Below are 26,757 nucleotides of genomic sequence, written 5' to 3'. Positions count from 1 at the left end.
GTAATTAGAGAAGAGACAAAGAGAGAGATACTGGAAGCATAAAATGGAGGAAACTGCTGAAGATAAACTAACCACTAATGCGTTGAATGCAAACTCTTGCTACACCTTTTATCAAGATGGATAGCCTTGCATGCATGCACACTCACTCAATACACAGATCCCTTTATTGTGACATGCACGGTATCTGTTTATAACTTTGAGTTGGAGGCTGAATTCAGGAGAAAAATGTTCCACATCTTATGCTGAAATGACAGACATTTTGATTTGTCATAGTATGAAAAGTACACGTGTTGCTAATAACCTTAACCATGGCTCCGCTCTTTTCAAGTGTTGCAGTAAAGTCATCACAGAGTCACAGTGAGCCAGCATGATCAATATCATGACCCTGAAACTGAAGCAGCTAAATGGTAAATTCAGGAATCATTCATGTTATTATTTACATCTGTGCTTTTCGTTCTGTGAAATGTCAAAATGTCTTCTGCAAAAAAGGCCTATCCAAATAAGACCTTAAGTCACCTTAATATTGCGATCAAAGAGTAATTGTCGGTGTAGTGTGGACACCTGAGTGGGTGGTCCCACTCCATCAGTGCCTCCATCTGCTGGCAGCCTCCAGGAACAGCTCCGCCTTCACTCTACTCCTTTCTGCACCATATAGACCACCCTCAAACCGCTGACCCTGTGATGGCCTTTGGAAAAATGGTTGGAGACACACCTTAAACAACTAATGCTACTGCGCACCTAACAAAATACACCTGGTCGTACAAGCACATTTCACAATCCCTCAGGCAAATTCATAGTTGATGCTCAAGCATATTTCATGTGTCAGAGTAGGTGAGCGTGCACTCATGGAATATGTGTATCTATGGTAAATCGCTTGTGGCAATCCACAGATGTAACAAAATACACTGTCAATCCGTCTTTGTTGAGAGAATATTTGTATTTTATTGTGTTGCAATAGCCTGAGCAATAACTAATCTACTACTGTGACTACTTTTGATTGATTGTGACTCCAATCATAAACACACGTCTACACTGCATGTCAAGCCATTGATTACCTTGAGATGGCTACAGTTAAAAAGAAGACCACTTTTTCAAATGTGCTGTTGCTGTTGGCTACTGACGGTGCACTAAAGTAATCCCAAGATGAAAATGTGTGATGCTGAAGTCTGCGTATTTATTTACCCTTTATTGATTCAAGTTTAATGAAATGTCTAATGGCAGAGGCTGAAACAGTGCAGGCATTGATCTGGCAGTGATTGAAGTAATGGTCAGTACTCCCGTGTTGCTTACATTGGACCCGGCCTCAGAGATTAGAATAATATAAGCACATAAGCCCTTGCTTGTTCCTCCATCTCCACCCATGCCTCCCTCCTACTCCTGCTGCACTGCTCCCTCCCACTGCCCCTCGTTTTCTCCCATTACCTCTCTCTGCATCACACACAACTCAACATGTATTATATAATTGCACTGAGTATCTTCTGCAGCATGTTTCTAAGTGGAGCACATTTGAGAAGTGGACTGTTAGCTATTATTCTTAGCTATTTAGTTAGCTATTATTCTTATGAGATGATGATTGATCCATCACTTTGTAACTCCACCGCGAGCCAGTCTTATGTGCAGACTGTTATGCCACTTGTGGATTCACTGTGCCCAAACCACTCCCACTCCCCCTCTCCCTTCTTCCTTACCTTGCAGATGTTAAGTAAGCAGGGGGGTAACTTTGAGGGGGGTTGCATTGAGTACAGAGACCCCTCTCAGAGCTTTTACTGCCAGGAAAAGGAAAAAAAAGACGTAAAAAAATAAATATATTCAGCAGAAAAGCTAAATCAAACCAGTACGCCAAACTGAATCACACTAAGTGGAAAGACATAAAAGAGCAAATGTTTGTTTTTTCAGTTGCTATGTTCCATTTCAAATAATTATCTCAACATACATCTAGTCAATGCCCCAACCAATTATACACATACAAAGGCATTTGCAAACATTAAGAGTTTTTTTTTTATTTCAACACTGGTAGCTGTATTGGACATAAAGACATGATTAATGGTTACATTGTTAAGTAGTACACTTTAAAATGATATTGTGGTGGAGTAGGACTGAATCAGTCATCCACCTACTGTCTGGCAAGCAACAGAGTGCTGCAGGAATGAGTCTTAAAATCTTGAAATTAGTTAGCATTTTTGCAATTCCAGTTCCCTCGTCTCAAAGTTAATGGATTTTTGGAATGGGTTTTTGGTTTGGTTTTACGTGTCTTTAAAAAAGGCGGTTGCTAACAAGTGGCTAAATGAGACGTGGTGTAGTTCGTTCATAGCCTAACGTTCGCTTTTTACTTCTGGCGATTACATTCACACTTCAAAAATCATAAAAGTGGTGTTCATTTGTGAAGATTATTTTGCTGTACAAAATGTGTAAGTATCATAAATGTTTGTTTGCCACAGAGGTTGTTTTCTGCAATAATCCAAAACCCAATGGAAAAATCCCATTGGCTTTTTGTTGAGGGAACCATGGCGATGCTAACTTCCTGCTTGGCCTACAAATATACGTCATCCCTGCAGAACTCTATAATGTCTCAGTAGTATATATGGATGTTCCTATACTACAGTATGCTTTCGTGACTGATTATAAACAGTAAAAAACAGCCATGATGACTGTGCATCGCATGCAAAACTACTGTAACTGAGTTGCGCTAAACAGAAAATGAAAGTTAAATGAAACAGATTTGTCTGTTTCACTGTCTGCAGCCGTCTATCTTGTACTCATCTGTAAATGCATCAAACCCCGTGCAGGCAGTTCTGTGTGCAGATTTTTGACATTCTTCCTCCAACGGCTTTCTTTCAACCCAGGTGTTTGACTCCAACAGATACAGCATCCTACAAAAAGAGGGAGAGAGTGAAAACAATGAGAATCAATCACTGTAAAATGATACTTCCATTAATATTATCAGCTATACTTACTGTCCGTTTGAGTCGGTTGTGGAGCCGTCTTTGCCCATGATGAGATACTGTTTTCCCACGTGTAGCTGTCCTTTACACTGACGCCTCTTGGCAAACACTCGAGCAGAATTCTCATTCACAAGGATATCTCCATCTGGTAGACAGATGATTTTTGTTATAATTATGATAGGTCTTCCAAGCATAAACATTTAAAGGTCAGTGTTACAGCATCTGCAAAGGCTTGTGGTTACAGTTTACTTACGTGATCTGAGTACCTCGTTTACATTCATTTCGTACAGCTCAAAGTTACTCTTCATAGAAACATTGATGACTTCAGCAATGTATGCTGAAATAAAACAATATGAAAGTGTGGATTTGAGTTTTTTATAGTCAAATTATTATTGGATACTTTACACCATAATGTCTTGTGTGCAGTACTGACCGTAATCTACTGTAGGGAAGAAGCAAGCATGTTGTAAACGGACATCCTTTGTGATTCTTTGACCTCTTCCTGATTGGAACGTATTTTGTATTTTATGACAGGGTCCTAAAGAAAATATGAACATAATGCAATTTCAATTATTTACACAAACTTGAAGCGTAAAACTACATTTAGTCACGGGTGTTTGTCAGTATAGGTCTGAGAGTAATGGCTTACTTTCTGCACACTGGCACACATCCCCCGAGCACAGTCTAGAGACCATCTTGCTTCTTTGGGGGGCGGAGTAGAACACAGTACACTTTTTGTCTGAAAGGAAAGCACAAATGGTTAATAATTCCTGGTGAATTAAACAAAGGTGTCCCCTCTATCCTGACAAAAAATGCAGATAATATCAAATAAAAAGCTTACTTGGTTCATAATAATCATAGAACACAGCTGGAGCAGGTTGTAGAAGGCCAATTGGTACCCTCTGTGTAGCATCAAAGTTAATACATTCCTCTGATTCAACGAGCTAGAGTGAGAGAAGAAATATTTTAGTACTGGACATGTAAAATGTTTGAGAATGTAAATAGATCTCAGCCTTACCTTGTTGAAGTAGAGCAGCACTCTTCCATAGGAGACCTCATAATGGGAAATGTATCGTTCAGGTGGCTCTGTTAGCTATGAGAAGACAAGAATTTAACTTTTTGATCATCATCATCATTTTATCATTTTATCCTATTAGACATTTGTGTGAAATTGTCATAATTAACATGCATTCTTGAGTTATGGGCAAAAACTTGTTCATCCTTGAGTCCAAGTGGACATTTGTGCTAGGCGTTTCTGAGATATATCTTTCACGAGAATGGGACGGACGTAAGGTCACAGTGACCTTTGACCACCAAATTAAAATCAGTTCATTTTTGAGTCCAATTGGATGTTTGTGCCAAATTTTAAGAAATTTGCTCAAGGCGTTCCCGAGATATCACAAGAATGGGACGGACGTGAGGTCACAGTGACCTTTGAGCACCAAAAACGAATCAGGTCATGATTGAGTCCAAGTGGACGATTGTGTCAAATTTGAACATAATATAGAAACGAAGTGTAAAAATAGAAGATCTCCATTTTACAGGAAGTTATGTGTCGGACTGTTTCTTCAAGTAATTTCCTGGAGTCTCTGCTGATTGCCAGGTAACAAGTCGTAGTTAATGTTTCATATTTTAAATACACACTTTCTACTTTCTACTCATTTCTATTCACTTTTGACACAGTTGCACTGATTCGACCCGGAGACTTTTATGTCCATCCAAGCTCCACTTGTCACTGTCAATCACCTCAACTTGTCTATTGAGAAAATTAATAGGACATGACCTGAGGTGCCCCAAATAGCTTCTCCTACATTTTGCTGAATATGACAATGATGAAGAGGAGGTAGAGAGAGCTACTAACCTCGTCCAGGTTCTGAGTTACAGCCTCAAATCCACTCAGAAGTGTGATGTCAGCAATGCCCATTCCTGTGAGATTGCTGTTCGGGCTGTGACTACACACAGGAAAGCAGTGAAAAATACAGGATAACAAAGACACTGATAAGGAGCTCATTGTCTCATGAATACTTATAAAGAGCAAATGTGATGCGAGTCTCATTCAACTAACCTGACACAGATTGTGTAGGTGACCGCCTCCTCTAAATTTAAGTTGTTATCAACATATCTCCTGTTTCGGCTGCGAGCATCAAACCACTCAATCGCTGATCGTGTCACTCGCACCTCCTTCTCCTCGTTGTTTTCGTAGTCATCATAGTATTCATAATTTTCTATTACCTTAGCTAGGGAGACAGACGTTTATGTAACTGTGTAGCTTTTATCAGCAATACATGTGGTTGTGACTTGTTATCAGTAACAAAAGCTCACCAGTGTACTTCACTTTCCCCTTTACTGAGACGCTGATAGACACTTCGTCACAATCTTGCTTGGGGTCCAGAAGGTGGTAGGCCTTTACAATCTGCCAAATAGATTGGTGATTTAGTGTAAATTATAAATTATGGATCTCCTTTCAGCATATATACAAACAATAATTCAAACTTACTTTTAGCTTAGTATTGCCTTTTCCTGTCAATTTCACAATAATGTTGCTCCCTGAAAATTTCTAGGACAAAAGACACAAGAAACATAATGTATGAATGAAATTAAATAATTATGTGTGTATTTAAGTGTAAAGTTGATAATGCTGTATGATACCTTAAGGTCAGTTTCCACTTTCTGCTTCTTATTTTCCAATGCAAGCTTCACAATGTCTCTCTTTCCTTGGACTGTGAACTCTGCTATTAGATTTACTTCAGGACTGACGAACCTCTTTAGCTCATACTCCGCGAGGGCTTCCAATGCCATGATGGTATCCTGGGCATGGTAATAAAATATCAGTAATATGTTTAATATCTCTGCTCTGACAGTTAATCTGGAATATACTTTATGATGTGGGACCACAGGGATACAGGGACAAAAGACAGGGATTTAAACAATTCTCAATGTAGTATCCCAATCACCTGTGATGATTTGAAGCCTCCAAAATAGTTTTCTTGGGTGGTTAACCAGCAGGCTGTTTTGTCTGCCTGCTCGATATGCCCAAGTTCAACTGCAGCTAGGAGGGCATAGGCTGTAGTCTCTACTGTGATGGCATCTGCCCTCTTCTGATTCTTTGGGCTGGCATCGGCTGTCCACAGATTACAGCCATTCTTCCCTGATAATTAGAAATCAACATTAAACATTAAAACAATTTCAAACAATAGCATATTGCAATAGACCCTTTTGTTGAATTAACATTTTGACCAAAACAAGTGTGATTGCTCTCAGGCTTGGGCGATAGGAAACATATGAGATAATATGAACTGGTCAACTGACAATGGTTCTGCCTCATACTGTTTTCACTTTAATATATCTGGGTTTATCAGGCATTGCTGTAAATCAATTAGAAGGACTGCTTTATGGCAACATTGAATTTTGCGTTAATATAATGAAATACCTACCTTAGTCACTGGATTTGTTAAAAAGAGACTTTTATTAAGTTATTTCATCCATACTCAGTTTCTCAATTGATTATACTCAACTGACAGATATTGACTGTTAAACTGTATATATCACAATATAAAATTACATATTTTATCCATAACGCCCACATCTATTTGCTTTGATTGGACGTGCCTTCAGTAGCCAGTGATTGAAGTTTTGTCCAGGTAGATGAATGATCGGTTCCCTCTGGCAGGCAAACTGCAAGGCAGTAGGCTGTAATGGCGACAGCGTAGGGATGCTGAAGCTCCTCAAGGTGTGACAGGAGATATGATGTTGATCTTGAAATGCTTGCTTCCTGGTAGAAAGTAGCATGAAAGCAGTCAATATTTGTTTTGCACCTAATCCTCTTTGCAAATTATGCAGTGTATTAAAAGAATTGACAGCCACGCTAGCAGCTCAGTTAGGCTGTACTTATATTATGCACTAAATGTTAATGTCAGTATGCTCGCATGCTCACAGTGCTAACATGCAGAAGTTTAGCAGGTATAGTCTTCACCATTATCACCATCTTATTTTAGCTTGTTGGCATGCTAACATTTGCTAATTAGCTCAAAACACTAAGTACAACTGAGAAGGATGGGAATGTCGTTAGTTTTGCAGGTATTTATTCATAAACCAAAGTATTAGTAGTAATACATTTTAATAATAGACCATTCAAAACCACAAATGTTAACTTCATGGTGGCTAAAGTCAGGTATCCAAAATCATTTGGATACATAGCCTGGGACCAATTAATGTCTGTACAAAATTTGTGCCAATCCCTCTTGTAGATGTCGAGATATTTCACTGGATACTCACCGCATTGTTCCTCAATTCGGTGTTTAGGAATTGAAGGGACCGGTATAGTGCGAGATTTATGAAAGCTGTCATGGATGCATCTTGGTCTTTGCCTTTCTACATTGAACACACAGAGAACACATTGCATTCAAATCACTGCTATTGCCACATCTTATATTGTTCTAATATATGTTTATGCGTGTTTTTAACATGTATGCAATATAGGTTACCAGAACTCCTCTGTGTAGCACTGGGTGTGGGTCACCAAATGACCCATCAGTCTTCTGTACTGAGAGCAAGTAACTGACTGAGACCCTGATCTGTTCTTCTGGTACAACCCTAGCATTCCTGCCCTGCTGTCCAAAAGCCACTATCTGACGCTGCGCCACCAACGATAGCACTTTCACTACAAGGGCAGTCACCCTGAGGACAAGAGAAGGAAAAACAAGGGAGGAGAGTGGATAGAAAAATCTAATTTACAATTTGAGATATTAGAAATGAGGAATGTTGATTTAGTATGTGACACATTATAAGTAACTATCTTGCATCAAAAATCATTAAGGCAGCATAAAAGGTATACTCACCAATTACTAGATGGCACTGAACCCCATGCGCCATAAGATCCATTAGGTTTCTTGTATGTTAAAATCCTTATATAACCTGAAAAAAGAAAATGTTTACTTTGTTAAAAACAAAAATATCTATACTTGCCTTGTTAGTGACCTGTAGAGGCTGCAATGTTCATAAGATCCCACAATACAACTTTATTTTCACGAAACAACTCCAGCAGCTAGAACAAATCATCAATTTTTTTGTCTCCTTTATCTTGTCTATTGTAATGCACTGTATACTTGTTTAAACCTAGAAGCTGAAACACCGTTAATCTGCAACCAGAATTCCATACTAACATGCTTTTTAGTACGCTAAAACAGTATGCAAGATATTTTAGTATGTCCAAAACCTTAGTATGAAATCAATAGTTCACGAATTGCAAACTATTTCCGGTGAAATATTACAGTATGTAACGCTGGACACTACGGTGGCATAAATATCTCGCAATGCAATGCGGTAGTGACGACAACGTTCATAAAGCACGTCGATGGACAGCTCTGTAACATCAATAACGCTTTATTTTAACTTAACACTACCCAATTAACTGCTACCTACCTGTCTCAATTTTATCAAGGGCATCATCTCTGGTACCAGCAGGCAGGTCAAACCATTGCTCACTCAGGTCAAGGTAACGGAGGGCTGACGCTGTAGGGGCCAGTCGTACCATAGTCTGTTCTAAACATCCTGTAGGCAATACGATCAGTCTAGCAACCTTCTCAGGAGAAAGAAGGTTCTTCGCATGTGAACTGCCAAACCCATCCTCTGTCAGATGAGAACATTGAGAGGGTTAAGACACTGTCATTTACAAAGGGCTGTGAATTGTATGTCTATGTCTAACAGCAAATACCTTCCACTGAAATGAAAATATTGGAGCTGGAGTCGGGGACTCTGCCATCTGGTAAACTGCCGTTAATATTGATAGTCTGCGCGCTCCTCCCTGTCAAGATAGAGAGAAGGAAATTGATTAAAGTAAATGTAAAATATATTGAAGAATAAAAATAATGACTGCCAAGCAAGTATCATTAAAGGTGCTCTATACAATATCCAGAGCATTAATACAGCATCAAACAACTATTTGCTACGTAAATATATAGAGGAGTAATGTCTACCTGAGCAGAGAATGAAGTCACTCTCCCTCTGTTTGTGTTGTAATCAGAGTTTCTCCGTGCTGCCTTTTAGTGCATGTTAGTGCATGTGATCGTACCCCACTGTCTAGCTCATGGCCGCCGCTTTGCACTGTGCTCATACGGCAGTTACAGCTGATAACGTCGTCGCGGAAGTGTAGCGCCCCCCCGCCGGTTCCCCCCCAGGTAAACATTGTTAACTCTGTAAGCACTGAATTTCGTATTGAGCACCTTTAAGAAATACTGAAACAACTCACCATCTAATTTCAGCACTTGGGTTTCCTCTACTCTCTTTTCTAGTCCTTCGGTCTACAACAAAATAGAGAGCTGATTACTGTGTCCCTTGATTTAAGTTAACATTACTAGTACACAGATATGCTCATTAGTTAATATTTTAATGCATACTCCTAATCAGTGAAGGCATAAAGTCTTTAACACACAAGCTCCGAGATTAAAATGAATAACTATTAATAATACTTTTATCAATTTGTAAAAACTGACAAACCATTAGTATAAGCATACAATTAAAGTGTTCAAGAGTTATAATGACATGCTGATATGGCACATATGGAGGGTCAACAAAGGCAAGTAATTTTTACCGATGCTTAGATCCTTAGATTATGACTTCCAATATGTTTTACATGTTTCCATATTTATTTTGTCAGGTAAGCCGCTATTATAAAATTGAGATCAAATAATTTCTTTGTCACTCACCAACACATTCAAAGTCTTTTCAACTGCATCTATTCCCATCTCATTCTCCATGTCATAAAGACGTATTTTGATGGGTATAGACCCAGTTACCATGGGGACAGCAGAGAAGGAGACAAGCTGGGAAGACTCTGGCTCCACAGTAACGTTAACAAAAGCTATAGTGGTGGCTGAGCCGGGGGAGCAAAGTCCTTCATTTTGTTCCATATGAACTGCCACCTGTAAAAAAGCAGGTGTCCACACAGAAAAATAACATTAAGAATTGAATTTCAATTTGTGCAGTAGGTGATTTCAGGTGAGGTCAGAATTGATGTTTTAAGTGCCACTTAATGTCAGCATTAGGTTATATCTACCTCTAGTCTGTCATTGCCATAGTTGTAGATAACAGGCGAAATGGATAGTTGTTCATATTTCTTCACTGAGTAAGGCAGTCTCAGAGAAACAAATGCCCTCTTAAATGCTCTGACTTCAGACGGCTTAACTACACACAAACCTGAATGGAACATAGAGGAAGTGAATTGCAGTTATTAATGAGAAACTCCTCAAAATTATCCAAGATGTATTTGTGAAGTAGGAAGCTGTTACTACCAGTGGTTGCAGATAAAGTGACGACCTGAATCTCCCATGTGGTGATGGAATCAGGTAGAGTCAAAGAATACCTAAGGGGTTTCAATTAAGATAAAATGAATTAACTGGTTGTAAAATGCATCCGACAAATCCTTTGTCTGCTTGTAGTTTATACTACATACTTATTCTATCATTGAGTAAACTGACAACCTCTAACTAATTGACATATTTCATGGATATTTCATATTATATTCAATGCATAACAATAACAGTACAGAACAACTGATAAACTGTAGAATTAACCCAATTTGTGAACGCAGTAACTGCAGGAGATTTGTGTAAAACGAGCCATTTAGATGATGAGTTCTAATTTTGATTTTGACAATCATACATACTTAATATGGCTTCTTTTTTGACAAAGTCAGTTTTCCCTGACGCTTGGCCATTGTTCTATTAGCTCTTTAGTGGTTTTAACTGTGTACTTTTCTAATGCAGGACGAGGCTGTTTAGCAGAGAGGGAAGACGCTGTGATTATAGCTTGTGTTCAGGTCGTCACTGTGTCCTTATCCTGTTTATATGTTAAATAATAATCCAAACTTAAAAAAAATACATATCATTTAGTTTTCTTCACAGAAATGAACGGAATACTGAGATAGGCCAACTGTATATATTTTTAAAAAGTTGTCTTACACCCCTTAAAATAAAGGAGGCCTCGTCGTGACCCCCCCGTGAATCTTTACCGACCCCTAGTGGGGCTAGGGACCCCAGGTTGGGAACCAGTGATTTAAGGTAATGCATTTAACTAGATTCGCTTACACTGAATCAGCAGTAGTTCTCACATTGACAATATTAGAAGCAACAAACAGCAACAAATGCAAAGGATATAAACAAAACTATGGAGTAGCAAAGGTTTTAACAGCCACTGCATTTCACTGGAAAAGAAAATATTACACAATATCATCTGTCCACCACTTACCTTCGTTTCCCATTTACATCAAATTCTGTGAATGCAAAGCTTGGGGGGAAATATCGTCGAATGTACTGATTAGCAGTGTCCCAGAAGAACTGTTCAATTTCAGCTGTGCTTGAAGCTAAAAATGAGATAATGAAAGGTTTGTAATAACACTGTGATAATCATGCCACAGTTATTAAATGCTATCTAAGAAGTTGTGTAATGCATTTAATGTTCGCATGACAATTTCATCTCACTTCTGCCAAGTCCTTTCCCGGCGTCCTCTTGCATCTTTTTTTGTCTGAGACGCTCTCCTTCAAGGCAGCACTTTAAAAAAGCTTCTGCACAAACAGGATTTGTTTCCACCAGAGAGACTCTCCTCACTCTTTCCTCACATGTTCGGCTCATAGGGATGAGAGAAAACCCGCGAACACAACATTCTTGCAACTTTTCAACGGAAAAGTTTGATTCTGAAAGTGACATTAAAAGAAAAAGAAAAGACACCTCTTATATAGCATATTCTTACCAGAAGTATCTCACATTAGCTCAGACCGGAGTCATTATGCCAGAATGTTGTCTTACTTAAGGTCATCATTTCCTGTTGAAGGTCCACATCGCGTCTTTGTCGTGCAGCTTGTGAATCACAGCCAAAACCTGGAAAAGAAGTTTAACAGCATTGAAGCTCAGTGTGGGATAAGTAAGTGGATAGCTGCTTGAGTTTGGATGGTTGTTGGTTTTATGAAAACAACCATTTGCTGAAAAGGTCATTTCTGCCATAGTGGCTGCAGCTACATTATAATATCTGATTTTTACTTCTTCTCAATTGTCTCTCCTACCTCCTGTGGTACTATCTACTTTTGATTTTATTTAGTTTTGGAACTAATGGGTGAACCAACTGTTTACAAACATGTCCTTTCAGTACTCACACTGCAATAGCCTATGTGCCATTATCTAAAACCTGGTATACATTAAAGTGAGTTTGTTAATTTGATGTTTTGTAAACTTGAAACCATCTTTATTACATCTAGACAGGTATAATATACTGTATAACACATTTAAACTGGATGAATAATCTATATTTCCCCTGTACTTATTTGATATTTTAAAGGATTTAAAGGAAGAAAAGTTGTGTTTTTTCCATACTCTTTTTCTCCCCTGACAGGGACTGAGATACAAAAGACAGGCCAGCTTCTGTTAGTACAGATGCAGGGTCAGATCCTCCACTGTATGAGCAACCAAGGTCATATGACTGCATAGAGGAAAACACCTGAAAAGTAGGAAGATCTTGGTTTTACTGTATTATAATATAAGAGAGAGAGAGAAAGTGAGTATGTGTAATATGGAGTGTGTGAACATGTTACCTGTTTGGCTGTGAGTTTATTATTGGCATTGAGAGCGTAGATGGCCTTGTCCACAGCCAGCAAAGCCACTCTAGCATTCTGACCATGTAAATCAAATTCTAGCTCAAACCTTTTTCCAGGTTTAGATGGTCCTATTTGTTCGACCTAAATTAAAGTTAAAATATTACAGATACTTTTAAATGCCATTGTCCAAGGTCAAGGTTATTTCAATTAATACATTAAAACAAAACATATAAATATAAACATGTAAACACAGGCTGTGTTCACTAGACAGAATTTCATATTTTGTGTTGACAAAGAATAATAATTGGCATGCAACCTAATAACAGCCATAACAGCAGTGTTTGTTACTTCAAAGCTAAAGTTGATCTAATCAAGTCTTTACATTATTTTGTCTACCCCCTATCAATCCCATTTATAAAAAAATGCAAGAAGTGTTCTACTTCTACAGAATCAACCTATTCAAACACAGTCGACAGAGGTGAAAGTCTGTTTGTCTACTGTCACTCTGCTCAGGCTGCACTCTTATCTGTTTTGTTTACTCACCTTGACCTTTATCTCACATTCATCCCTGACATCTACCCACACCGAGTCAGCAATGATGTCACCACGCTGGTTGTAGTAGTAGCCAATCAGACGAAAAGATGGCACCATATCAGATGTTATCCGCAGGTTGTCTTTAACTGAATTACCAAATGCGAGAGAACCCTTTTTTATGAGGATCCCACGGCTTAAGACCTAAAACATAGATTTAAAATTTTAAGATATAAAAACAATGTTGCTTCTCTATGTCAAAACAAGCCATGTTGTATTCACTAAGATATGCCTCACCATGTAGTATATAAACCCAAGGTTTGGGCCATTGATGGTGTTGTAATTTACAGACAGTAACTCGCCCACAGAGTACACCTTGTTGTTAAAACTCAGGTAAAGGTAGCTGTTACTCGGAGATGAAGCACGTTGAATTACTTTCCTTTGTTGCAGACCATCTGCTGACACCTAATGAAGTCAGGGGGTTACAGAACAGTTTATCTGCACTGAAGGAAAATCAAGTGGTTTACCAATTTGATAACACAACTTGTAAATGTTTAGGAATACTAACTTCAACAGTAATCTGAGCAGCAGTCGGGATATTAAACACAGGAAATACTGCCCCCTCCTGGTCAGTGGGGCCTTGCCAAGATCCCTCTGAAGAGGTTGGTACATCAATCTTTACTGGTACACCAGTTGCTGGGGATCCATCTGGGAGACGCACGACCACCTATAATAACAACAAACAAAATATTTGACATACAAAATCATCACAGTCATGTACGTAGCTGTGTACCCGTTTGTTAGTTTCATGCGTACCACCACATCTAGCGGAAATCGAGGAAGGAAATATGAGCGTGTTCGAGAGAGATCCATGGTGTATTTGTGGGAGATGATAGGAAGGTAAATGTCCGTCTCTTGCATTTCACCACCTAGGCAATAAAATGCAGATATCAGATGTAATGAAAAATCACAATAATATTCCCAATATCTTCAATCATCTCAAGAGGTTTCTCTTTCAATTTTGAGATAATTTATTATTATTACTATTATTATTATTAGTAGTAGTAGCAGTAATAATAATAATTTATCTAAAGAATTTAAATAAATTATTATTATTACTACTATTACTATTATTATTAGTAGTAGCAGTATTAGAATTGTTGTTGTTATTTTTATTATTAAAATGAAATATTGTGTTTGTAATGACAATAGGTTACATATGAGGATTTTTGATCTGCTATGGTGTCACTAACATTCCTATAGCAATTTTCATAGGGGTATATTCAATAGTTTTGCTGTAATATAATATAATTCATTTTCACTTGATAATTCTGTCTAACTACTAATAAGACCCTTGAAGTTTACAAGAGGTCGTGTACAATGTGAGTCAAAGTGCTGTATTTCAACACATCTCTCATTAAATACTATTTCACAACATCCAGAGTCATTGCAGTTCCCTGGGGTTGCATAACAAGAAGCAGAAACTAGCTCTTTGGCCATTTAACACCAAACATGAGTAAACATCATACTTTACTGTGCACAGCACATGCCGCTGTATACAAAACACCAAATATTTTACACATCAAATATATTCTCTCTTTACAACATGAAGTGTTCTTTACTTTGTATGTTGGTGACAAATACTCTCAAGTTGAGTTGTGCTCCACTTTGCTGTAATTCAGAGAGGGTTTTGTTCTGTTTTTGGAGCCGCACATTTAAGTCTGCTATCTGGAGAGAAGCTGCTGCAGTTCCATCCTGGACCTGCAAGAAATGGCATAAATTGTTGATGTTCAAGTGCTATAACAGATGCAATATGTTGCCAGATTATCTGATCTCAGATCTTGAAATGAGCTGCATTATAAGTTTTGGATAGATCCTTTTCCTCACCGAACCAGTCAACTCCAGTCCCATGATAAAGACGGGCTTCATTTTCTGACCATGGGTATCTTTTTCTACCACTCCAAATTGGCAGTGGTAAGCCCCATTAACTTTCTCACCATGTGAATACCTAGAGAAAATCATTGTAAAATTGTGATTGTTGAAGTTAAGACAAAAAGAGAAAATGTAATGTTAACTAGCCTAATGTTAATGGGGAAGTTTGAGACCTGCAGCCTAAAGATTATAACATCAGCCTATATTGTAAAATATATGGACTAGCATTAAGCTTTCCTTCTTGTCAAAACTGCATTAATCAATATATTTTATATTAATGTTGAATCAAATAACTACAGATTATTTGAAAGGGGTCACTTAATGACACACAATTAACATTTAACCAAGTCTACCGGACTACAGAGTCAGAGACTACAGACACTTTTATGAATAATGGGCGTGAATTCTGGTGCCTTCAAATGGGGTCGTGTTTACCGTGTTCACGAGGTGAGTCCGTATGAACGCCTCCCTCTTGTGGTATTCACGACCTCATAAGTGGAAAGTTTCTGAAAGCTCCGAGTTCACAAGTTGTGACGTGTTTGTTGACGTCAGAAATGGCGTAGGCCATGGAAGTTAATTTTTCGGTGCATAATAAAGGGAATATATTGTAATTTTTGTCGTATATTGTTTTTCTTCGTGATTTTATAATATGTTTGAGGAAAATGTTGATGTTCCCAAATGCCTAATCTTTTTCCTCTGTCATTATGCCTTTGCATTTACTGCATTATGCTAGCTTGTTAAATTGTTAGCCTCTGTGGCTTCTAGACGCCGACAGTAATGTTAATATTACCGTTGCTTAGCAGCGGTGTTCTCACTACTTAACCACTTGAACGCCAACCATGTTGTAAACACGAGCTCACGAGTCTCATTTGAAGGCACCATAAATCAGATATAACCTAATTGTTATGTAATGTTAGATACTTCATAAGGTAATGACTTGTTTTTCAATTAATGTTAGTTTCTGAGTTCTCTAGGCATGTATAGTGGCTAAAATTGATTAATGCAGTTTTATCAGGAAAACTTGGCAGTAAAGTAGGTTTAATAGGAAATTAATCAACACTTACCTTGCTAAGATAGTGAAATGAAACTGCTCATCATTCAACAAAATATAGCTCTGCTCCACTGCGATGTTCACTTCAAAACTTGGTAAAACTGTGTAACAATAAAAATGTTTTGAGAGGGACAAGATATTATGTGTAAAACAAGAAGTAAAATACTTAAATTAACCAGCTTACCAAATTTTTGGACTTTGAACTCTCGGGAAGCAGCATTTGCTTCATCATCTTCATAGTGTGCTGTAATCTTCCATGTGCCCATTCTTTGTTAACAAAACATACATGTGTTATTATGTTATGTCAGAGTTGCTTTTGCTGTTAGACACAGTTTATTGTGTTTTAACCTACTTTGAGACATCAGGTATGTAGAACGTGCCTTGGAGTATTCCTCCTCTGGCAGTCTTTATGGACTTCATTACTCTATTTCCAGCAGCATTCTGTAATTAATTGATAAAAGCATGAATCATGAAATTAAATCATGTAATTTGTTTATGCAGACCTGTCAAAGTCCTCTTCATTCCTTAAGAAAATGTATCTCACTCACAAATACTGCTATCTGGAACACTTCCTCATGAGGCCTGAATGTGTGGTCCAGAGTGAATATCCTGTACCTCACTAGAAGAGATCAAATTAACATAAAATGTCTTTAAAAACAATCACTGTTCATTCTTTAATGGAACATTACTTCACATTGTTTTACATGTCTTCAGATTGTTGACTTTCTTTTTACCTTTCTGTGTTGGGTTGTAGATTGGCTGATCAGTCTGAAGGAAGATATAGCCCCTGTGTTTTGATACCAGGACCCTTGTCATCTTCCTGCCACTGAAGGATGGGCTCTCTGCCACCAGCACAAGGTACCATGGTCCACGAGACGGACGCACTCCTGACGCAAGGTTCATGTCTATCTATAAAGATGCACATTAGAAGTTTGGGTCAATGACACCTCAGCCCCGTCTAAATTGTTTGCTTTTTGGATGAGTGGGGAAATTTCTCATACCTTGAGCTCAACTGTTTTGATCTCCCCTTCCACAGTACACTGAGTAGTTTTCTTCTCAGACACAAGAATACCGGGACTCCCAGACTCCAGGTAGAGAGTAACAGGATTATTGAGATGAGGGTTTCCCATCTGGACAAACACTTTCTCAGTAACACCCACATGAAACACAGTGGGGGCTGAGATGAAGAATCTGCAAACAAAGATGAAAAACAGCACCTCATATTTTGCATTTATCGACTTCCTTGCCTATAGATAAACATCTGCTATACTGCGTGTTTTGTTTAATATAATACATTATGAAAAAATGACATAATAATCATTTAACATGCTGAAAAATATGTTAACTATTATATGTAATGATATCAAATCTTGTAGCTATTTTACCTGTCGCTCGCTGAACACTCTGATTCCACTGTCAAGATCAGGAACAGTATAGAAAAGACGTAGCACTCCATGGTGCAGCTTCTACTTCTTTGCCTGCTCTGACACAGGCTTTTGGTGAACTGGGGTTTTGTTATTCATCCACCCCTGTATTTCTCAATCTCTCAGTGCCCTCCCTCTGTTTTTTTTCCAAAGATAATTTAGAAAGAAGTGTCATTCCTCAGATTAATGCCTCATGTAGCATATGCTAGCTGGCAATACATAAACTGAATAGATATACTGTTAGATATAACATGTATACTGATGTGCACAGATGTGTGACATACTCATTGGTTCAATAATGTGCACATCTCTACATACATAAAAGTATGAGATCTAAACATTTATCTAAAACATGAGGTTAACAATACAGATCAGATCATAGTGGACCGACAGATGTTTTTCAGACTACAACACATTTTAAATTCATAAAAGTCAGTTTTATATCACTGCTTGGCTTGCAGCATGGAAAGTGTTTGTTTCCATTTCACAATGTGTACCCATTCCCTCATTGGTTACTGCAGTCAGCCAGATTTCCCCTAAATCACGTGATTTACAAGAAATTACGTTTGGGCTTTTTGGGTTTGGGATGGAGTGAGCACTGTTTACTGGTTCAGGAATGATTTGAAAAGTAGAGCTCGAGCATATCTGTAAACTCCCTAATTATAACAATTTCTTCAGTTTAGTGAATCAGGTTTCTTAATAAATCTTATAGTAGTTACAAACGCCTCATATTTAGCCTAACACATAAATGCCCTGTGCAGTTTAATTTGTAACTTTACGATCCTATTCATGGGTGTATTCATCAGTGAATTGGAAAAATGTTTTTGAGAAAGGTGCCAAACTGTGTCCTGATCTAATAAAAAGGAACAGACAGTGACCACTATCATGTTGTGATCTCAGCAAGGAACAAATATGTACAGAGACAAGGTCAGAAACTTTATTTTTTTCCACATGAACAACTTCATGTAAGATGCAATAAACACAGTTACAAAAAAAGTAATATTTTCTTTCAAGTGTAGTAGGAAAATTCAAGATTAAACACACTAATAACAGATAATATATATTTTTTAAATTATTATTTATTTACATTAAACATAAACCAAAACTGCAAGTGAATACATCATTTTCTAAATCTTTATTGATATTTTACTTTATACTCATAGCCCTTGTGTAAAGTAAACACCATAAACATCCATGTCCACATTTTTGGAGGAATTTAAGCTATAAAATGGTTATCCCATAATGCTCCAGATTAAGGTGCTGATCGCAGAGTCTCTGAAATTTTGCCTCAATTTTGCAGCCATCTTCTCTAAAAGTAGATGTGTTTAAAAGATTTAATTGGTGTTTTAATTCCAACTTATTATTTGTCAATACGCAACCACTAGTACATATCGTTTTCAACTTACTTCATGGTATTCATTAAAAACATTTTGAATTGCATTTTAAATTTGAAATAATACATAGCTTATTAGCGGGTGTAAAGCGGATGTAATAGCAGGTGTAAAGCGCTTTGAGTGGTCGGAAGACTAGTAAAGCGCTATATAAATGCAAGTCCATTTACCATTTACCATAGCTGTAACATCAACATTAAGCTTAAGCTAGTTTCAAAGGACTGGAAGATATTAGCTCATGTAATGATACAATCAATCAAGCTAATACACATATAGACTCAGTTAATAATCACATAATGAAATGGGTATGTCATGGCCCTGTATAATCCAAAGACACATTTGGCACATGGGAGAAACATCTCTGTCAGCCTCCATTTCACTTCACCAACCACAGGCCATGTGGCCCGTTGCCATATCATCACTTCACCCATTAATAATCTGATTCTCCCCACATAGCAAGAGAAATTGTTCTTTTTCAAATTCATCTGTCCAGCAAACTAGATAAGTAACTGATCCACATGTTTAGTTTACTTGTTTCATCATGATAATGTGATATTCACGCACCTAAAATAAATGAAACAGTTTCAGCTTTTCAGAACTTTACAGAAAATGTAAAATTGCCACTCCACTGACACAGCCTCCTCCTACAAGAGGGAACTCATGCAATTGAAAAGTGCAGAGTCTGGAAATGCAATGTGAATTAATAATTGAATTTGAATTTTAAATAATCAATTTTCAATTGAGAAGCCTAAATTTGAATTGGAGCCAAAAGTCACATTTTGTTAAAAATAAAAAAAAATTCAATTTTATTCAATTTTAAAATACAGATCTCATTATCAACCAACTTCAACAAATAATTTACAATCCAGTATGGGCCCTGTAAAGTCAAACTTAAAAAAAAAAATTAAAATACAGTCACTTTTTTGCCCACAGCTACATGATATTTAATTAATTTGCATGTTGATGGCTGTATTATCACAGTAAGAAGTAAGAGGGAGTGAGTGAGAGTCTGGGGCATGATGTCCATCCACAACTCCTGGATATGGAGAAGTAACACAAGAATTGCGTTTGGACAATCAACGCCAGACTCCCTGTCAAACTTGGGATGAACAGCAATAGCGTCTCTTAGCCCTCAGAGCTAATCCTGCAGGGGATGAATGGTTTGATAAAATATCCTAGCAGGTGAATTAAAACAATATCTATCATAAAGTGTACTGACATTCTTGAAAGAATTAATGATCTGTCAAAAAAAAAAAGCAGGCCACACACTCAAAAATGTAATCAAAGAGTAGCTGTTAAAAGAAATACAAAATCTATGTTCCATAGGTTTGTTCCACTAAATGCTTTTTTAAAAAATGCACGTATTGTTCATCTAACAATTTCATTTATTTATTATCTGTAAACTGGCATGTTAGTGAAAGAAGTTGTCCTAACAAGTGAAAAAGTAAACTATTTTCATACTTACATCATGCACCATCAGTAATACTGTGATAATAGTCCCAGAGAAGCAGCTAATTATCATGTGTCCCTATGCATATGAAATATTAAACTCTTATTCTTTCTAACTTCTTTAAAATATTGTAAAGTTCGCTCTCCTCTGCGTCCGTCCTCAACCGCTGCTTGTTCAGTTTGCCTGTCCATGTCCCCCTCTCTATCTCTTCCCCTCTATCCATCTCATTTCATGCAGGAGTGGGGTTACCTAAGAGACCCGGCCTCAATGGAGAAAATCTCTTTTCTACAATTAACTGTGAAAGTGACAGAAGGAAAAGAAGGGAGGGATCTACGGAGGGGTGCACGCTCAGAGAATAAAAGGAGAGGGAAGGACACAAGTGCGCATGGCAGGTAGAGAGACGTAAAGTTAAAAACTAATATTTGCATTCATTTTTTTAAATTTTAACTTCAGAAATTTCAGGATAAATACCTATAATGACAGTTATAGAAAAAAAAAAGTGGAATGTTTTGAACCTTCAGACAGCAGCGTTTAGTTGCTGCATTTAACCTTTTGATTTAGCAACTATATTCTGCATTGTATTTAGTGAGGCTAATAATTGATATGATAAACTGACATGTACATTAAAGGATATATTTTATATCCTATATAAGGAAGATTTTTCACACCCACTCTTAATAAATATGTACGTTTCAGTTCTGTAGCACCTGATACTTGAATTGGGATTAGGCTGAATTAGGTTGCATTACACTGATCCCAGTGAAAGTGAATTATGTCTATCACCATAATCTGTAAAAATGCAGAGGGAGTGACCACTGGGTTTCCATGGAGGGATGTACACAAAAGGGTGTGGCGTGGGAATGTCCTCGGGGGTCAGGAGTGAGGGTGAAAGGGTCAGAGGTCAGAGCCAGCTGGACAGCACACAAGAGGAGATGCGGGTGAGAAAAGAAGGCGAGGGGGTAGTCCAGAGACTGACTGACTGGACCCAATGGGACATTAACATTGAACTGATGGGAGGCTCACTGACCAAGACCTATTCAGGGAAAAACTAAGCCATGACACACTCATGTGTGTAATGGTCCGTGGTAATTGACAAGTGACAAGACCCTCATTGTGGATGCAAAAGCAGTTATCAATATGCAGCGGTGAAATACAAGCTATACGTACTGGTGTTCGGTGGTTATATGGGGTTATTCAATGACGCAAACATACTTGTATACTGATGAAATTGTAATAAGTACTAACACTGGATAATATTGAAAGTGTTATGTGGAAATATTATGGTTACTTATTTCCAAAAAGAGTCCTATAGGCATATTGAGATATAGATACATATAACTTTATTATCAGTTTGGGGTTTAAGGACTTCAGTATGCACCAGTTATCACCATTTGTTTTCCAAATGTTTTAACTGACAGCAGTTATAGTAGCTTACAGTATTAAGCCTGTGTTGTATTATTCTTATTTATTATGGTTTATTTAATAGGGACAGATACAAAATACACAGAAAAAATGGAAACAGCTATTCAATGCAATGTAGTGTTTATAGTGAATGCTAATTTACAACACCTGTCCTTAGAAGGGCTTTTCTTCAGTTTCTTCTTTTTCCACCTCAAGCAATATAGACTTTAACGTGTACCAACTGACAATTAAAGCCCATTCAAACATCTTGAGCCATTCATTTAAAAAGAAATGTCGGTTCTATGTAACAAGCCAGTTGATAACAGTGAGAACAGCCTGTTCACAGTTGCATTTTTATCATACATTTTGAGATTAACGAATCAGTTAAAATGTTGTATCGTTTCCAGTTCCAATGTTTGTAGATGCTCCGTCTACATCAAGGGTGCAGACAGGAAGGTGAGTGTCTGTGAGCTCTGTCTTCCATGTGGCCGCTAGTGAAGGTCAGGTCAGTGAGGGCAGCAGGCCGTCTGGATCGGGGGCCACACTCTGGTGGTCTAAAAAAGAACAATCTTGGGGCCCAACCCAGGGGGTCAACATGCAAATAGTAACCCCTGAGTGAAAGGCATAGAGGCAGATCAATGTTCTCACATTACTCTTGCTGCCCATGACTGTGAATGTGCACGCCTACACACCACATGAGGTTTTCATATTTAATGAAATTCAGTCTCAACAATAGAGAAGGCAGCTGTATTTCAACAAAGGTAGAAGTATGACGTCATACGTGCGCATTAAAAAAGCCATGATATCTCTGTTGAAGTTCGCACTAGCTTGATGCTGTCAAAAACATTGTATTTAATGTTGAATCAATAACTGAAAAAAATAATAATTTTGAAACACCAAAGCTTGTATAACCAGAACTATTGTGTAATTTACAGCATTATGAAAGTTGCAATAACAACATGCACACTCATCCAGTGCATGCGTAGCAGATGAAATTCAGTTTTTCTGTCTCAGGCAAGCCTACCCACTGCTGCCTCCCAGTGGCCTCAATGGCACCTGTAGCACCACAGTCATATTTCCCTTCAGATCCTTGTCCGGGTGCCCAGTTCTGATAACAGCCAGTAGTTGACTTAGTCCAGAACCAAAAGTTAAATTTACAAGTGTACCGTAGACCTAGCCAAACATGGGGTGATGTGGCGTTATTTGCCATTTCAGCCACCTTCCCCTGAATGTCTTTGGTGGTAATCTGGACAAGGTCAATATGGTGCTCCCTGCAGTAATCCATCGCTTCAATCCATGTCATATTTTCTTGGATTAGTATCAAGTTTCCTTTAGGGAACACAACAGAGAGAAGAACAGAGAAATATTACTTCATTCATTCTGCATTTTTTTGTTGCAAAATGAACACAAAGGCATATGATAATTTGAAACATACCTGTAGGAAAAATGTTTTCAATGGGCTTTAGTGTTGAGGACTGGGTTGTGTTCTGGGCTGAAATCTCCATCAGTGTTGTTAACGTCGAGACACCGTCTGGCGTCACTTCAGCAGTCGTTGTGAGAGGTTGCTGTGTTGCGGTCACAGTTGTCATTTCTGTAGAAGAACAGAGAAATAGTACTTCATTCATCATGCATTTTTTTTTTGCAAAATGAACACAAAGGCACATGATAATTTGAAACTTACCTGTAGGAAAACTGTTTTCAGTGGGCTTTAGCGTTGAGGACTGTGTTGTGTTCTGGGCTGATGTCCCCATCAGTGTTGTTGACGTAGAGACACCGTCTGGGGTCACTTGTGCAGTCGTTGTGAGAGGTTGCTGTGTCGCTGTCACAGTTGTCATCTCTGTAGTTGCATTGTTGAGCTCAGTGCTTGAGGTATTTGACACAAGATCTGTGGTATTTGGTGTTGTCGGTTCACTGTTGGTTTTTGCTTCTTCGGTGGTAACATTGGTAGTGTGTGATTGATTGGTAGTATCCACAGTCAAATGATATGTCAACATGACCTCTTGAGATGAAGTGTTTGAAACAGTTGTCAGATTTGCTGGCATGTCCTGTGTACTTGTTTGAATGGTGCTTGTTGGAATTGATTTTCTTGCTGTAAGTAATGAAGGAATAGACAGATTATAGAGCTGTTGTGTATTGTGTAAGGTTACAAAACTGACAGAGAAAGCATGTAATACAGCAACTTACCCCCACGACAAACAAATTTGCGGTTGCGGGCACAATTCAGGTCATTCCACTGCCCTTCATCTTTGAATATAGCGGCAGTACAATTCTGACCTCTACGGTAGTTTGGCTGATTGGGTTTCCAGTAGCGAAACGATGACTCGCTCCCATCAGACCACTTCCAGGGATCTTTGAAGAGGCCGATCCACACATTTTGTGACACCGAAACATTATGCACTGCCTCATTCTCTTCTGCTGAGTGTATGCTAATGAGATCAGACGACAAGCCCCTGCAATAATTCTGTGCATCCCTCCATGATTTGGTCTCAGCAACAAAAATGAGACCGCTGGTATTACTGTTGCCTGCAAGTCCAAATGTTTGATATTTTAAACACAAAGAACATAGTGATTTCCTGCATTTAAACATGATTTGTGCCATCTGAAATAACGCTGCAATATTGCCTTTTCCACTTACCATGACAAACAAAACTTCTTTTAGTTCCACAGTCGCTTTCAATCCACTCGCTGTGTTGATCCATTGCTGCACACGCATCTTCATTATTTATTTGTGGCTCTCCTGCCTTCCAGTTAAAATAATCCAGCTTTTGATCAGGCCAGGACCAATGCCACATCCGCACATCTCCAGTCTCAAGTCCTATCCAGGCTCTGGCAGTGGTACTTGGAACTAAAGTGATCAAATTATCCATATCCGTTGAGTTGTGAACTGTGGCTAAATCAGTGTACATCTCTCTGCAATAGGTCTTTGCTTCTGTGTACTTCTTAGAAATATTAATAAGGTGAAAATCTGAAGATCCCAGTGCAAAGGAGCAAAATCCTGTGAAATTACAGGTAGCGTGTTACACAGCAGTTTGAATACCAACAATAACAAAATCATTCTTGTCTTCACAAATAGCCAACCGCATTTCTGCATTTGCATCATACATTTATAAATACGATATGGGGAAAAACAAGCATGTAAGGTTCAAACCTGAGATAAAAAGCAGATACAAAGTTTGAGTCCCTTCCTTCACGATCATTCTGTTTTCAGTCATGATCATGGCAAACGGCAAAACAAAAAGCAAAAGAAAAAAGTCAATAAGTTAATATTCTGTTACTGTTACTGTGTGATCTGTTGCTGTATAACTGTCTAAGTTTGCCAACAGCACTGAGCAGCACAGTGTTTGTAGTAAGAATGCAACTTGGCTTGTTAAGAGACACCTCTTCAGGAGCAGCTACGGACAAAGCAGTTTTTCAGGATTCTTTCTCTCTTGCACATACTGCACGGCACATAGCTTACTGGTTTGTCGAGATGAAATGATGTGAAAACTTCAAAACAGTGGAAAACTTTGTGATCTGCTGACATGGATGATCTATGATTTTTTCATTATTTGGCAAAAATACAGATATTTAGCCTACATTACGTGCTCAGGACGGGATTAAAGTCACTGACCAGGCCAGATAATGTAAAAATCACTGAACCTCCCCAAGAGAAATAAAATCCAGTCCGAATGGGGTCAGGATCAGTGACGTGGTTAGTCAAGAACAAAGGTGAGCATTTGTTGTGCAAACTGTGGAAATTGTAAACCACTTTCCCATGTCTCCTTTCCGCTGTCCCATATTGAAAACAAATGCAGACCAGGGATTAGGGTAAACTTAACACATATTTTATAATTAAAAATATCTCAGTTGGTGGAGAGCGTTAACAATTAATCATACGGTCGGTGGTTCAAGTGTCCATGATCACTTCACTGAGAATAGAAGAAACAAATCACCGGCACTCACAGATAAAGTCTTTTTTAGTTTATTTTGGGCAAACAAACGAACGTGTTTCAGCTATAAACCGTCATCAGCGTCAGAAGTCTTCTGTTCTTACCACTACCTGGCACCCGATACTGTTCCAAGACTTGGAGACGTGCTCGCTGCTATTTTTCTATTTTCACTACACTGAGAATCCCACATACTCATTTATGTGTATAGGAGAAAAGGTAATTATTACTTTATATTAAAATATTCATTAAACTATTATATTAATCCACTTAATTATTGACAACAGTATTGTGATATTGGGGTCTGTTGGATCCCGTTTACTGGGGGCTGCATCTAACTTAGGGCAGGCCTAGAGTTCTTTCTTGGAAACTGATTGTAATTTGGTGCTAACATAATTTTAAGCAATATAACCATTTGTAAAGAAAAAAAGTAAATGCTGCTTAATAGACAATTCTGTTACAAAGTACAAGTCATTCTTCACCCTGAGAACAAGGGAGTTTAAAAATGAGCGCAAAAGATGAACACAGAACAAAAGACAAAAGACAGACAAAAGACAGAACACTGTGTTAAATATTTTTAGATGGTGAAATCTAATGCCATACAACATCACTGGAGCATAATGAAGTTGTGCAATACTGTATTTTCCCCTCCTGTCAAAGGCAAAAGCATTCCAGCCCTTCTAGTAGGTGTGGCTGTCCTAGAGTTTGCTCAGATTAGATCTGTTGTGCCATAATTAAACTACCCCCCAAAAACACAATATTTCTTGTTTGTATGCACTACAATTTACCATAGCATACTTGAATGTTAGTTTATCAATATCATAACCAAAATAATATTTTTAAAACATTTGTCCAGGTAGGAATCTTGGTCAGTGTATATGCAAATTTGCTGTGTGTCATTTTCCATTAGCCTACTCCTCCCCCTGAATGCATCAGGGAAATTATGACAATGTTGTTTTGTGTAGGCCTATATGAGAGTCCTTTTCTCAGAAGGTCATTTGGGCCTACTTAATTTCAGAACAATATATAGGGGAAAGGTTATAATAATAATAATAATAATAATAAATTGGACTTATATAGCGCCTTTCAGAAATCCAAGGACGTTTTACAAAGGGGGCACACAAA

The 26,757-nt window shown here is 38.0% G+C and overlaps 2 protein-coding genes and 1 long non-coding RNA gene across 3 annotated transcripts in view; 1 reads left to right on the top strand and 2 right to left on the bottom strand.

The window, feature by feature from the left end:
• LOC141779227 (uncharacterized) overlaps positions 1-16,991 on the top strand; it is a 35,960-nt gene extending 18,969 nt beyond the window's left edge. Inside the window, exon 4 of the long non-coding RNA XR_012596230.1 lies at positions 16,795-16,991. This is a non-coding gene — a long non-coding RNA (uncharacterized LOC141779227). The remainder of the gene's footprint in view (positions 1-16,794) is intronic.
• On the bottom strand, positions 1,975-17,583 carry c4b (complement C4B (Chido/Rodgers blood group)). Its single transcript, XM_074653962.1, has 41 exons — positions 17,426-17,583; positions 17,042-17,231; positions 16,775-16,949; positions 16,589-16,659; positions 16,393-16,481; positions 16,225-16,307; positions 16,054-16,141; positions 14,945-15,065; positions 14,680-14,818; positions 13,874-13,986; positions 13,626-13,784; positions 13,355-13,522; positions 13,070-13,261; positions 12,524-12,667; positions 12,306-12,429; positions 11,745-11,816; positions 11,420-11,632; positions 11,187-11,301; positions 10,232-10,302; positions 9,997-10,136; positions 9,647-9,862; positions 9,190-9,241; positions 8,656-8,745; positions 8,364-8,570; positions 7,781-7,856; positions 7,427-7,619; positions 7,218-7,313; positions 6,552-6,714; positions 5,897-6,090; positions 5,592-5,750; positions 5,440-5,499; positions 5,265-5,355; positions 5,008-5,179; positions 4,804-4,894; positions 3,961-4,035; positions 3,784-3,886; positions 3,592-3,681; positions 3,376-3,480; positions 3,196-3,279; positions 2,955-3,087; positions 1,975-2,870 (listed from the first exon to the last, which is right to left on the bottom strand). The coding sequence occupies exons 1-41, from the start codon at positions 17,494-17,496 to the stop codon at positions 2,729-2,731; spliced, it is 5,130 nt and encodes a 1,709-aa protein (XP_074510063.1). The 5' UTR covers positions 17,497-17,583; the 3' UTR covers positions 1,975-2,728.
• A 4,174-nt stretch (positions 17,584-21,757) lies between these two features.
• LOC141779213 (uncharacterized) lies at positions 21,758-25,031 on the bottom strand. The gene is made up of 5 exons (XM_074653924.1): positions 24,855-25,031; positions 24,342-24,701; positions 23,891-24,229; positions 23,388-23,795; positions 21,758-23,035 (listed from the first exon to the last, which is right to left on the bottom strand). The coding sequence occupies exons 1-5, from the start codon at positions 24,922-24,924 to the stop codon at positions 22,674-22,676; spliced, it is 1,539 nt and encodes a 512-aa protein (XP_074510025.1). The 5' UTR covers positions 24,925-25,031; the 3' UTR covers positions 21,758-22,673.
• Positions 25,032-26,757: the final 1,726 nt, after the last annotated feature.

The sequence above is a fragment of the Sebastes fasciatus genome, chromosome 12 (genome assembly GCF_043250625.1).
Source record: "Sebastes fasciatus isolate fSebFas1 chromosome 12, fSebFas1.pri, whole genome shotgun sequence".
In the NCBI taxonomy this organism is placed as follows: domain Eukaryota; kingdom Metazoa; phylum Chordata; class Actinopteri; order Perciformes; family Sebastidae; genus Sebastes; species Sebastes fasciatus.
The sequence above is the reverse complement of the archived record's forward strand: the minus strand, read 5'-3'. Positions and strand labels throughout refer to the sequence as shown.

Excerpts from the sequence above, each read along its gene's own strand:
- c4b (XM_074653962.1), bottom strand. The coding sequence starts at position 17,496 with ATGGAGTGCTACGTCTTTTCTATACTGTTCCTGATCTTGACAGTGGAA. Across the intron at positions 17,232-17,425 it reads GAGTGTTCAGCGAGCGACAG|ATTCTTCATCTCAGCCCCCA; the intron begins GTAAAATAGCTA and ends CTTTGTTTGCAG. Across the intron at positions 13,262-13,354 it reads TTGGGTTTATATACTACATG|GTCTTAAGCCGTGGGATCCT; the intron begins GTGAGGCATATC and ends TCTATGTTTTAG.
- LOC141779213 (XM_074653924.1), bottom strand. The coding sequence starts at position 24,924 with ATGATCATGACTGAAAACAGAATGATCGTGAAGGAAGGGACTCAAACT. Across the intron at positions 24,230-24,341 it reads AAGAAGTTTTGTTTGTCATG|GCAACAGTAATACCAGCGGT; the intron begins GTAAGTGGAAAA and ends TTGGACTTGCAG. Across the intron at positions 23,036-23,387 it reads TGAAAACAGTTTTCCTACAG|GAAACTTGATACTAATCCAA; the intron begins GTAAGTTTCAAA and ends TGTTCCCTAAAG.